At 34.2% G+C, this 13,779-nt stretch overlaps 2 protein-coding genes and 1 non-coding gene across 3 annotated transcripts; 2 read left to right on the top strand and 1 right to left on the bottom strand.

The window, feature by feature from the left end:
* Positions 1-834: 834 nt before the first annotated feature.
* Positions 835-906, bottom strand: TRNAW-CCA. The gene has a single exon. It is a non-coding gene; the product is annotated as a tRNA-Trp (tRNA).
* A 61-nt stretch (positions 907-967) lies between these two features.
* Positions 968-1,968, top strand: LOC115958373 (photosystem I reaction center subunit V, chloroplastic). The gene has a single exon (XM_031076789.1). The coding sequence runs from the start codon at positions 1,246-1,248 to the stop codon at positions 1,735-1,737; it is 492 nt and encodes a 163-aa protein (XP_030932649.1). The 5' UTR covers positions 968-1,245; the 3' UTR covers positions 1,738-1,968.
* A 6,746-nt stretch (positions 1,969-8,714) lies between these two features.
* On the top strand, positions 8,715-13,549 carry LOC115956027 (high mobility group B protein 10-like). The gene is made up of 6 exons (XM_031074476.1): positions 8,715-9,165; positions 10,797-10,875; positions 11,354-11,516; positions 11,608-11,679; positions 12,618-12,973; positions 13,230-13,549. Exons 1-6 carry the CDS (start codon positions 8,888-8,890, stop codon positions 13,317-13,319), a joined length of 1,038 nt encoding a protein of 345 aa, XP_030930336.1. The 5' UTR covers positions 8,715-8,887; the 3' UTR covers positions 13,320-13,549.
* The last annotated feature ends 230 nt before the right edge of the window (positions 13,550-13,779 follow it).

Raw genomic sequence — 13,779 nt, 5'->3', positions numbered from 1 at the left:
ATTCTCGTGATATGTAAATAAATAATAAAAAAATTAAATGCGAAATGAATAATGTCAATATAAATTTACAAGTCTTTTTTTTTTTAGGAATAAATTTACAAGTTTGTTACAGTAACCATATAAATTTACATAATTATTATAAACTTATTAATATAGGTTAAATGAATAGTGTCTATTATGCACGTGTGAGCGCTTAAATATTCAAACAACACAGTATCACATCCAATAAAGAACCGATACCAGTAATAATGCTACGGAAAAAAGAAAAAGAAAAAGTTAAAGTAATAATGCTAATGCTACGGAAAAATTAAAAAAAAAAAAAATCCGTTCAAATTGAGGGAAAATTAGCACTCACACCATATTGATGGGAATACTCCTCAAATCATATTATCTATTTTACATTATGTTTCATTAAAATATTAATTTTTAAAATTGTTTCACTTTCTTCACATACAATAAGTCAACAACCACCATTCACTCTTTTCCATCATTCTCGTGATATGTAAATAAATAATAAAAAAATTAAATGCGAAATGAATAATGTCAATATAAATTTACAAGTCTTTTTTTTTTTAGGAATAAATTTACAAGTTTGTTACAGTAACCATATAAATTTACATAATTATTATAAACTTATTAATATAGGTCAAATGAATAGTGTCTATTATGCACGTGTGAGCGCTTAAATATTCAAACAACACAGTATCACATCCAATAAAGAACCGCTACCAGTAATAATGCTACGGAAAAAAGAAAAAGAAAAAGTTAAAGTAATAATGCTAATGCTACGGAAAAATTAAAAAAAAAAAAAAAATCCGTTCAAATTGAGGGGATTGAACCCGACGTGAATCGAACACGCAACCTTCTGATCTGGAGTCAGACGCGCTACCATTGCGCCACGGATCCTTTGCTATCAGAGCTTTGCAATAAATATATAACATGCTCACATTTAGTTTACTCTGCCAAAAGTTCTACAATACCGACTGAAAGAAAGAAAAAATCTCTAATCCATAAGTAGCCAATCAATGAAGTCCAACTCACCTTCCAAAATCCTCTCTCTCTTGATTCCCATCCTCACAATCTCTCCTACTTCCTCATGTCCACCACAATTGAACTACATGATCCTAATTCTTAAACCACACTTGACACTACTACTACTACTTCTACTGGTCTAGCACACAATCTCATCTTCAATTTCTCATAATAATCTTAGCATATCTAGACCTCCCCAAATTAAACACACAAATGGCAGCCTCTTCCTCCACCTTGTTCTCCACCCCAACCTTCTCACCTACCCTCCAAAGGCACCACAATTCCCACCTCTCTCCATCCAACATATCCTTCCAAGGCCTCAAGCCCCTCATCACAAGGCTCCCAAAAACCAAGTCAAGCACAAAAGTCGTTACCACCACACCCAAAAGAAATGTTGTGAAGGCAGAGCTGAGTACACCCCTTGTGATAAGCTTGAGCACAGGGCTATCACTCTTCTTAGGAAGGTTTGTGTTCTTCAACTTCCAAAGAGAGAACGTGGCCAAACAAGTGCCTGAGCAAAACGGTGTGACCCACTTCGAAGCTGGTGACACTCGTGCTAAAGAGTACGTTAGCCTCCTCAAATCCAATGACCCAGTTGGGTTTAACATCGTGGATGTCTTGGCTTGGGGTTCTATTGGTCACATAGTTGCTTATTATATCTTGGCCACCACTAGCAACGGCTATGATCCCAAGTTCTTTGACTGAAGAATTTTGTCATTTTTCTATCTCTAGCTATGTGCCTGTGCCACTGCCACCCTTTTGTTGATTTCTGTTTTAATCGGTCTGTAACTTTGGAATTTGTATAGTGTATGTTTTTTAGTTGGGGAGGCTATTTAATTTCTTTGTTATGTTGTTTTTAGTTTCATTTTCATGTATGCTTTTATATTTTGGTTTGCATGGAGGAGATTATTGGATAAGGGTTGTGCTTTCTCTTTACTGATGGTATTTTATGTCATCTTTTACCTACTTGCTATATATATAGTTGATCTCTTATCAAGAATAAAATTTCAAAATGTAGAGCATCATCTAGGGTTTATCTGAGCTTTAGATCATAAATTCACAAGAGAGGAACGCAATCTTCCCTTTGAAGAAAATAACACAGGGCAGAGAGGCTCTCCCTCACCCTGTGCCTTGTGTGGCTTTGGATCGATCTATATTTCGCTAGTTAACCAGTAACCACGGATACTTCAAAATGGTAGGTATAGCCGTGTCATACACATGTTTGGGATTTTTTAGAAAATAACTACAAAACCCAAACAATATCATTAGTTAGGAAACGTTTCAAACTAATTTGCTTTCTAACAATTCGAGTTCAGAGGACTCGATTTATGGTTTAGTGGTCAAAAATCGAGCTCAAAGGAGTCGCTTTACCTTAATGGAAATCGACCTCACAGGACTCGCTTTACGTTTATGGAAATTGAGCTCAAAGCACTCGATTTCAGTTAACTTACACGGATTTTTTTTTCTTTGTTCTTCCTTTCCTTTTTTTCTCCAAATGCCGTCCCACTCTCCACTTCCAAGCCCCAAAACCCATGAACAAATCAAATCCAAAACAAATCAAACCCACTCTCCATAAAAATCTACGCATCGCCTGAAGCTTTCGCCGCTTGGGTTTGGTCAGATCGGCGCCTGGGTTGCTGGATTTTTGCATCGTTGTGGCGGCGAGACATGTCTGATCTCTGCGTTTTGCCTTGCCTGAAGCTTTCGCCGCCTGGGTTTGGTCAGATCGGCGCTGGGTTGCTGGGTTTTTGCATCGTCGCGGCGGCGAGACACGTCCGATCTGACCAAACCCAGGCGTTGCTTCTTTCTTCTTCGTTTTGAACTCTCTGGGTTGCTGGGTTCTCACCGTCTCTGCGTTACTAAATCGAGTCCATTGGGCTCGGTTTCCATGAACAAAAACCGAATCTAGTAGACTCGATTTCTTTGCTTAGAAACCGAGTCCATTGCACTCGATTTCTGGCCTAGGTGGTTGATTTGGTTGAAGCAGAAATCGAGTCCACTGAACTCGAATTGTTACAAAGCAAATTAGTTTGAAATGTTTCCTAACTAATGATATTGTTTGGGTTTTGTAGTTATTTTCTAAAAAAATCCCACATGTTTAACTCAGACACGTAGGGACACTCCTGTGTTCGAGGAAAATATAGTATTATGTTTATTTGAAAAAATTCATTTGATTTTAGATACTCGTTTCAGAAGACTTTAATGGTCATTTTTATTTAAAAATTTATAATAAAATATGCCCAAAAAAAAGTCTTTAAAATATACTATTTCTTAATTTTGATATTGTACCTAAAAAATATACATAAGATTTTTGATAGATGTCTAGTATTGCCTTATTCTTAGGGGTGGCAAAATATGCCCAAACCCATATGCCCGTCCAAACTCACCTACTCTAATTAAACCCAAACCCACCAAATTATTAATTGGGTTAAATGAGCATCAACCCAATTAAACCCGGTAATTATTGGGTTTTAACTAAAAATCCATTGAGCCCCATTTAACCCAAAGACAATATACCCAAATTCAACCTAGTCCTTCCCTAATAAATAAAAAAAAAAAAAAAAAAAACTAGCCCTCAGACGTTTCATTTTCCCTCATTTTCTCAGCCTCCTATCACATTTTAATTGGAAACACAACAGCTTCAAAGCTTCAGAGTTCACCTGAGGTGGTCTCATCATCATCCTCTGCACTCGTCTAATCATTAGAGCCATCACAACCATCATCGTCGACTTGTCGTCATCAACATCAACGGCCGCAGTGGCGGAGGACCTTGTAGTAGCGATGAAGGATGGAGGCGGAGGTGGAGGCGAAGGCGGCAGAGCGCAAGAGATGGTAGTTATAGACCGAACAGGGGAGTACTCGGCAATATGCAAATTGGGTTTCTTGTCTCAAAACGACTCCATTTTGATCGCCGATGATATCTTAATCCTTCATGAATCCGAAGACATTGGACCATCCACCCTTTTTGTGTATTCCCTATGCTCCACGTTGGGTTTGAAGCTTGCATCTTCGTTGAATTGTCATGGAATTTGGTGATGGAGAAGGGTGTAATGTGTGGAAATTGTTTTGTTTGCTGGGAAAATTATGAAAGGGTAAAGAAAAGTTGTTTGGTTACTAGGAAAGTAACGGTTGTTTGGCTGGTGGAATTTATGTAGTTGATTATTTTTGGGGAAAAAATGTATGAAAATTTGTTGGATTTAAAAAATAAATAAAAATAAAAACTCAATAGTTTTTTATTTATTTATTTCTTTGATTTGGGGTAAGATTTTTTAGGGTTTTTTTTTTTTTTTTTTTTTTTTTTTTTTTCTTATTTTTGGTAGATTTCAACTATTTGGTAGGTGGGAAAGTACAAGAAATTTGTTTAATATTTTTAGAGTACTTTGGTCATTTTCACTTTAGTGGCATTTTGGTGATTTTGGTAATTGGGTAATTGGGTGGGTTGGGGTTTACCCATAATAATTGGGTTGGGTTGGATTTGAGTTAGAAGTAATTAGTTAAATGAGTTTTAATGGGTAAATGAGTTTTATATATCCAACCTAATTATGCCCACCTCAAACCCACCTAAACCCATCCATTTGACATCCCTACTTATTCTTTATTTTTATCTGTGCCCGTATCCTAATTACATTAGGGAGTCTCCCTCAGTCTCCCAGCTTGCCCTCTTGACTTCATACAGCTTTGGGTTCAAACATCAAATTGCTTATTTACACTTGAAATGGATTAATGCAGTGAAAGGGAATTTCTCAAATTTTCATATAATGATATGCCAAGTAACATATAAGAAAAACTCTTGTGAGCAACCCACGATTAAAACACAATTTCTTTTTTGCTTTTGAGAATATATATATATATATATATATAAACTATTTAAAATGCAATATATTAAATATACAAAACATTTGTTTATTATTATTGTATAGGACATGGTCCTAGACCCATTGGGCCTTGGCCCAAACAAACTCTAGGAATATCGCCGAGCCCAAGTCTAATGGCAAGCCCATTTTGTTTTGGATGCATGAAAGACAAGCCCATACCGATCAGGTACGACTTGGTCGGGGATACATTTACTCGGAACAGCCCATGATCTTGGCAGCTTGGTATAGTCTTGGGGAGTATTGCTACCGAGCAATCTTTTAGAGGCTGGAACCAGTTCCAACGCTATTACCACTGTTTCCAATGAAGCATATTCCTTGGCAACAATGATTAAATCGGACCCCAACCACACAAGTGAGGCCAGAACTCAATCATGAACACCCCACCATCCTTAAGCTATAAATAGTAGGAGTGAGTAGAGAGAAAGGGGTTGTTGATGCTGCGTAGAAAATAGAGAGTATAAGAGAGAGAAAAAGAGTATTATCAAAAGAGAGAAGCTTGAAGAGGGGAAGGGAGAAATTATTGAGGGCTGACGGTGCAACTAAGATACTTGGTAAGGAGCTGCCATTAATATGAAACACAACCCACTATACAAATAAATTGTGAGCTCAACGCTAAGCCTTGTCCATTAAGGAGATTTTGGGTACGCACAATTATTATTATCATTTTTTGAACAAGTTTGGTAATGCCTCAATTAATAGAATATTATCAAACAAATCCTGCCAAACGGATAGGTAAATATCTTAAACAACAAAAAGAATGAGAGATTTACTTACTTCTAAATGATTCAATTTGAGAGTGAACAATTTAGACCTGGTTTAATAGCTTATGTCAATTTTAAATTAATTCTAGAAATTAAGCCTAGTTATTAATGTGATTAACCGATTGACATATACATTGATATATAAACATAACAATCCCAATTTTGCGCCTATAAGAATACCGAAGTGTTTATGGAGAGAAAAGCTTGAGAATCGGTGGGGAAAAAATCTACAAGGTCTATAGCACCAAACAATCCACTAGTCAAGAATAGTTGTAATCCATCATTTACAAAACTTTCCAAGTTAAGTAATGACTTAGTACTTGAGTGATCTATAGCTCCTGCTAGCAACCAATTCCTCAATCATTTCTTCTCAATTATCACAGGATCCGCAAGTTGAGCTATCAACCACACGATCAGGTCTTCTTGATCGTTTATAAAAAAATTAAAAAAAAAAAAAAAAAAGTCTTCTTGATCACTTCAAGGTCCCTTGAAGATTTGAGATTGTTTTCCAATGATTCTCAAGCACCAAACAATACCAAGAACTCTGAAGGTTTCTTTGTGTGTGATTGTTTTAATCTCCTCTCCTCTCAAAGTAATCGACAATTAGAGAGGTAGAAGATAGAGAGAATGAGAAGGTTTTAGTTCTAGGACTTAAGGTCTCTCTCTCACTCTGCAATATGGGAATTAGGATTTTGAATTTTGTGAGAAATGAGAGATATATAAGGCTAAGGGTTGGTATGGTAGAGAAATTCATAACTGAATTCTCTCAGGTCATTTTCACCACAAAATTTCAAACGTTCGCTTTACATAATGAATTTACGTTGAGCAAAATTTTGTAGCCTGCAACTTTAGATATCTGTACTTGACCTCTTCATCCCATTAAAAATTAAAACCCACAGCAGTACAAAATTACAATGTAGAATTGAAATCCGAGTTACATTTTTAATTGGCACTGAAAATGCCAAAATACTAAGGGTCCTATTAAATTACAAAATTACTACAATGGGAATATGTTAATATTCCCAATTGAACTCTAAGTGAAAAAAAAAAAAAAAAAAAAAAAAAAAAAAAAAAAAACTCTAAGTAAATATTAGAGAAATAACTACTAAAAATCCTTATTTATTATGTTATGTCTACACCTAGACCCTAGAAATAAAAATAACCGAAGTTGATTTGTCCGAGAGATCGAATCCCTTTTAATCCAATTCTCTCAATTTTTAGTAAGGTTCTTTATATATAAATTCTTTGGTATTATTTCTACTAAACTTGCTCTTAAAGTTGTGGAACTTTTCCTACCATTTTAATTTAAAAAAATTTCTTCGAAAAAAATACTAATTAATTTTTTTTAACAGGTTGAAGATATCTTCCTTACCACTTGCACAAATTCTTAAAAAAATTATCTTATTTTCCTATCTAGCTCGTTTTTATCAAGCCACTTCATTGCCAATTTTTATTTTGTAAAAGTTTGTACATCAGTACACGTATCTTTTTTTTTTTTTTTTTTTTTGGAGGTAAACACAAAGCCTTATAGAAATAAGACAAGTATGATTCAACCAAGGCCGAGAAATGCTTATGACAATGACAGTTATGACAATATGACCTACCTACTAGCTACTAATGAACCTCAGCGGCATGGGCGAGACATGGAAAAAAAAATATAAATAGAAACCAAATTATACCATGATACAATGTGTTCTAAATTCTTTGCTCAAACAATTTTACCATGATACAATGTGTTTTTTCAACCTTTTAAAGCAACCAAATTAAAAAATAAAAATAAATAAATAAACCAAACAAAATGGCATATGAAAACAATTTCATTGTCAGAGATAGACACTTCAAACATAAAACAATGTCGTTGCCACTTAACTAAACGATGTTGTAATACATAACAAGTTGCATAATTTTGAAGATGTTTGATACATAAATGCCGGTATTCGTTAACACAAAATGCATTGTTTCACACAATAGAATTTGTTAGCCTTATGCAACGGCTTTGTACACATGTTGACAACTTATTTAACAGATATATTAGTTGTTAGTTTGTTAGAGTTTGCTGCCTAATTATGATTATCAGACTTTGTTATGTAAAATAGAGAGTAAATCTCATTAGTTAAGTAAGATTTGTAAAATCTCATTTTCATTTTTCAAGTAAGAAAATTTTAGTTTTTCCAAAAGTTGGATTTTCTTTTTTGACTATACCAATACCATTAAGTTATCAATTGGAACCTAATATATCTTCACTCTTGATTTTTGTGATAAAGTTTCTCCAAAAAAAAAAAAAAAAAGAAAGACTTTTGCGATAAAAAGTGAAATAGAGCTTTGAATTTATCTTAACTTAAACTTAAAAATTAAAAATTAAATCTTGATCTTAAAACCTTTTTTTTTCTTTGCTTGAATTGATCTTAAAACTTAAAAGTACTTCAAATGTCCTTAACCAAATTTATCTAGGTAAAACCCCCTCTAACATAGTGGTGCCTAATTCACAATTCAAAAAAAGAAAAAGAAAAAAAAAAGAGAGAGCAAATAATTCAAACAGAGAGAAGAGTTCTTTTTATCTGTCAGACCAAGCAATTAATTAATTGATCCATACGTGTCATTTCTGTGAAGGATCAGGATCTTGCTAATCTTCTTACTGTCATTTCACTTTTATGCTTATTCTACTTGAAATCCAACACGTCTTCCTTATTTTTGCCCGGTCCAAAATTGGGTCCGTCTGGTAGGGTATTTTAAGAATATTTTTTAAGCATTTTAAATATATTTATATTTTTTTTACACATTTTTTAACTTACATATATTAAAAACATTCAAATATTATTATTTAAACTTTTCTTCCAAACACCACCTTGGTTTCTTAAAAAAAAAATCCAGAATTCTTTATTCTCTTTATTTTGGCAACCATATAAAATATAATATTAATTTTTTGATAGAATAATAATAATAATTAGCTCAATATAAAAAAGTCACCATCTTTACTTACTTTACCCTTCTTAAGCCAATCTGTTCTTCCTTATTTTACACCCAACATCAACAAGACAACAACAATTAAAAAAAACAAAAAAAGAAGACTTTGGTTTTATCATCATAGTATATATATATACATAGTCGTATAATAATCTAATATTGTTATCTATTTTTGATAAGCTGGTAATTGGTATGTTCAGGTAGGAGTAGAAAATCCATCTTTTGATTCTTTTACCTATATCTCTGTGACCAAAAATGTCGACCCATTATCACCATGTGTCCGAGGACCCAACTACACCAACACCAACAACAAGTACTGAGAACCCTTCAGTTATTTCAGCTCAGCTTCAACAACAACAACTCCAACAACAACAACAGCCTCTCACTGAGAGTTCAAATGGGCAATTATCAGTCACCACAGCCACAAAGTCTTATCCTTTAGCCACGGCTTCCTATGAGGAAGTGGCTCAAAGTTTGGACCTTTTCTGGGAAAAGCTCCAAGCTTTTCACCAATCCTTTGGAACCAAATTCGTGTAAGTTTGTTTCTCTGTATACCCTTTTAACTGATTTGTGTCCTGCTTTTGTTTATTTTCTCAGATGGGTTCTTGTTTTTTTGTTTTCTGGTTCAGTTAATGAACTGGGTTCTTGTGCTTTTGCTATTTAGTTTCAATTTTTTAATGACATATGTTTTAAGCTCATTGTGCCCTCTTATCATGTTGCCATGATCTATTTGTATATGTTGGATTCTCATTCCTTTTAAAAAAAAAAAATGGCCCTTGATGTTGAAGTACAGTGTATATAAGATCTAACAGTACTAAAATTTTCAAGTTGTTTAGTGACTATAAGTATGTTGCCCTTTCCTGTGTCTAATATTTTCAAGATCTGTGTTTGAACAAGCATCATTTTCTGTTAGGCCATGTAATAATGATCTTTTATTGTATTAAAATTTTCCAGTTCTTTAGTGAACAAAATATGTTGCCCTTTCCTCTTATCTCCAACTTTTGAAGATTTGTGATTGGACAAGCATCACAATTAAGATATATTTTGTTTTTGAAATTACTGGGAATTAACTCAAGGAACTAGTTAAGATTTAATTAATTTATATATATATATATTGTACCAGCATCTTGGATATGGCTAATGTAATTTTGATATTGCATAGGAAATTAGGACCAATGGCTTTCTCTCTCTTTCATATGTTTGAAATTTTTGTAAAAATACTACTCTTGAAAAATATTCATGCCATGTTGTGCCAATCTTTACATTGCTCTGAGTTATCATCATAGTTACAGATGAGCAAATTCAGAAATCAATATAAAGCTCTGTATGGAGTCCTATATCTTCTTTGTGGATTGTGTTAAAGACCTCTCTAGTTTAGTAGTTGCTGAATAATTTGGTCCTTTAAAATTCTATTCTTTTTCTGAAAAGAGAAAAAACCAGTTTTATTGGAGTGGTTGATGCTGCTTACAGTGGGACTGCCCTTTGATGAGTGGTTTATTCTTTTTTGTTAATTTTTTTTCCCTGCCCTTTTATAGCACAAGTTCTGGAACATTGTTAGAAATTGATGATTTCACAACATGGCGAAGAAATGGTTAATTCTTTTGTTGTATCTCTTACTACAGCTTCTTGGTGTTATTCTCTGGGCATAAACCACCAAAAGCTATGTACAACTGTTAGTGAAATGGTGGAAAATGGTCTTGTAATTTTCCATTGAAGAAAGATATATAAAAGAAGAAGTGTTTTTCATGAGCTTTAATACGTGAATCCACAATAGGTTACAAATTATGGGCTACTAAATATTTGCTTCTATAAGAACGTGATTAGGTGAATGATATTTCTACCTTCATTCTTTAAATGAAGTAAAGGACCTACCACGATTGGCTATTAGATATAATCATATAAAGCTAGTTGAGTTTGGAAAACTCTTACTGTTCCTGGATTGTTTGGTCTACTGATGAACATAATTAAATAGGTATTGGTTTTATTATACTCTTCTGTGATGATTCTATTATGTGTTGTAAACCTCTCCCCACCTGCTAGCGGCATATCCTGTTTCCTTTCTGTACGCTTGCCTAACCTTCTAGGAACACATTGTAGAGTGTAGGAAATATAGAAAATGGATTGGGAAGTGATTGATGTGCTTCTATGCCTTTTGCTTGTATAGGGTTCCTACCGTAGGAGGAAAGGGGTTAGATCTATATCGCCTCTTTGTTGAAGTCACATCTCGTGGTGGCCTTGAAAAGGTATATTTCCTTTTTTCCTGTGTTGTAATCAGATTCTGTTTGCAATATTAAATTTGAGACAAAACTGGTGTCAAAAAAATGTTCAGTGTTCAAAACCTTATATTTCATTGATTTGATCACAGTACGCTGTCAAGCGTGGTTTTCTTCTGATAATACCTTAACTGACTTCCTTTTTGTGTTTCTCAAAAAAAAAAAGGACTTCCTTTTTGTTATTTTTATATTTTCCTTTCAAAAGAAATTTAAATGTGATGAAGGGGGCTATGCTTACTGCTGACTGTGATGCTGGGATGACTTGAAACTTTAACCTTGTCCCAATCAAAATCCTAAGTCAGTATACAGATTTTTGGATGGGTGCAACTTGATCCATATCATAGTTTATTAATATTGAGGATATTTTACATTCATATTTTCTTTTTTCCGAGATCTTTTTTTTTTTTTTTTAATATATAAATTTTAAATACTCTTGAACTTGTTGCAGGTAATTAGAGATCGTAAATGGAAAGAAGTAATTGTTGCATTCAATTTCCCATCAACAATCACCAGCGCATCATTTGTCTTACGCAAGTACTATCTATCGTTGCTTTATCACTTTGAGCAGGTCTACTACTTCCACAAGAAAGTCCCTCCAAACTCAGTGTCTGGTAATAGGCATGATTCCTGATTTATCAAATTAAGTTGCTTCAAGTTTTTCATATGGGTTAGGTAATTATTTTCATTATTTTATGCTTTCAGATCCTGTAAGCAGAAACCTGGTCAATGGCTCAGCTACACTTGAGGAAGGTGCTGCTAGGAACGAGTTGCCAGGTCAGGACAAGTATACCTTCCAATTTCTGGTGTTTGGCTCTATTGTGTTGGTTATGATTATATCACTAATATTCATATTTGTCTTTGTTGAGGTTCTCTTCTAAATAGCGTATTTAAATTCTTACTTCTGACACTAGTTATAAAGGATTAAATTAGTACAGTTTGTTCTTTTGCCTTCTCTAGGAGCTTGTTGATGCCATATTTGTTGGTGGTTATATTCAATCTTATTCAGATATGTTTCAAAACATAATTGTGACATTAAATTTAGCAGGTCTCACAATGCTGAAATTTTTTTAATGATTGATTTTGAATCATGAGATCTGACAATGCTATTTCTAAGTGTTGTACAACTTTTGCATTGAAAAATTTATGATGAATTTAATTAGATGGCCTAATATATTTGATGAAATGGCCTTTGGCATTGATTTTAGTGTGTGCGGCACTGCTGGGCATGTTTCATGGTCAAGTTACAAGGCTCAAATTCAAATCACTCCTTTTCTGTAATTTTCCTCTCATGTCTGCAAGTCCAGATTACACTTTGGAGTGTAATAGTTTTTTAGATTTCCTTTTATTTGCAAAGTTTAGAATTTCTTTGGAGAACCTTTTAAGCTTTGAAGTAGAATTTCTTTTTTTTATCATTTCAAGTTATATAGTTGAGTACAGAAACTCATTATTGGTGATTGAGCTTGTACAATGCCCCTTTGCATTAACGTCATCAAATTGTAATTAAGAAAGTTAATCAGCTGTAGAAATTTTAATAGGGAAGCTGTCTGTGAAATTTGTAAACTTGCTCTGAGAAGTTTTTACATTTGTTAACACCCTGCATCACGATTCCCATTTTGAGTATTATGCCTATGTGATATAGCTTCTCAAGTGGTTGGTTATATGTTAGCATGTGTTGCTGCAATAAAGATCTATGCTGTTTATCTTATATGCAGCTTCTCCAATACTATCACCTGGCTGTTCTGTGACTGGAACAATTGATGGAAAATTTGACAGTGGATATCTGGTTACTGTAAACCTGGGTACTGATCAACTGAAAGGTGTCTTGTACCATATTCCTCTTAATGTTTCTAAGAGTTCTTATTCTTTGACCAAGCCTACTCGCCGGAGCCGAAAGAGATCCAGGTTGGCCTTACGTGATCCCTCACGGCCCAAATCAAACAGGAGTGGTTACAATTTCTTTTTTGCTGAGCATTATGCCAGGCTAAAGCCTTTATACTACGGGCAAGAGAAAGCCATTAGCAAGAAGATTGGGCTCCTTTGGACCAATCTCACAGAAGCTGAAAAACAGGTACATATCGTTTTTTCGTCTCGCTCTCTCTCTTTTGACTATACTGATGTCTGACTTGCTGGATGGATTTGTTAATAATTAGGGACATGTCTATAGGTTAGTATACAACATTGGTAAAAGTTTTACACGCATGCTGCATGCTCTCGTTTTAGCATGTCATTCCATGATAATTTTTGATAAAATGTATGTTTTGTGACTTGAGAATTTTTATCTCTCTCGATATGTCTACTAAAACATTTTAGTTGCTACCATGCAGGTTTACCAGGAGAAAGGGTTGAGAGACAAGGAGAGATACAGGACAGAAATGTTGGAGTACAAATCTTCCTACGATTCAACACCTCATTAGTCTCCATCTTAGGTCATTTTACCACCCATTTTTTAGGACTGCATTCTCCTCTCAGCTTGTGTTGTTGTAGTCGTTTGTTAATCTTTTCCAATTTCCCTCTATATTTCTTTACAAAGACTACCCCACAGTATACACCTTTCAAAACCGTGGGAGATCAAAGAGGGAAGCTCTGTAACATAACTAGCAATATTTATCATAAATTTTGATTTGGTGGAACACAATTTTCATCACCCTACTTGGTTTGGAATTGCTACTAGCAAAAGAATTTTGTTAAACGTTTAAAGATTGGAACTTCACATCTGTAGTTCCACAACACTTAACTCGAACCCATCTAGACCCCTTCACATCTTTCTCACTGCAATCTTTGCTTCTCTTTTGTACCTAATTCTCCAATTCAATCACGGAAGAAAGTCAATCTAATAACAGTTGTACTTAGTCACAACTCACTAGTGTAATAATC

The sequence above is a fragment of the Quercus lobata genome, chromosome 8 (assembly GCF_001633185.2).
Source record: "Quercus lobata isolate SW786 chromosome 8, ValleyOak3.0 Primary Assembly, whole genome shotgun sequence".
Lineage (NCBI taxonomy): Eukaryota > Viridiplantae > Streptophyta > Magnoliopsida > Fagales > Fagaceae > Quercus > Quercus lobata.
The sequence above is the reverse complement of the archived record's forward strand: the minus strand, read 5'-3'. Positions and strand labels throughout refer to the sequence as shown.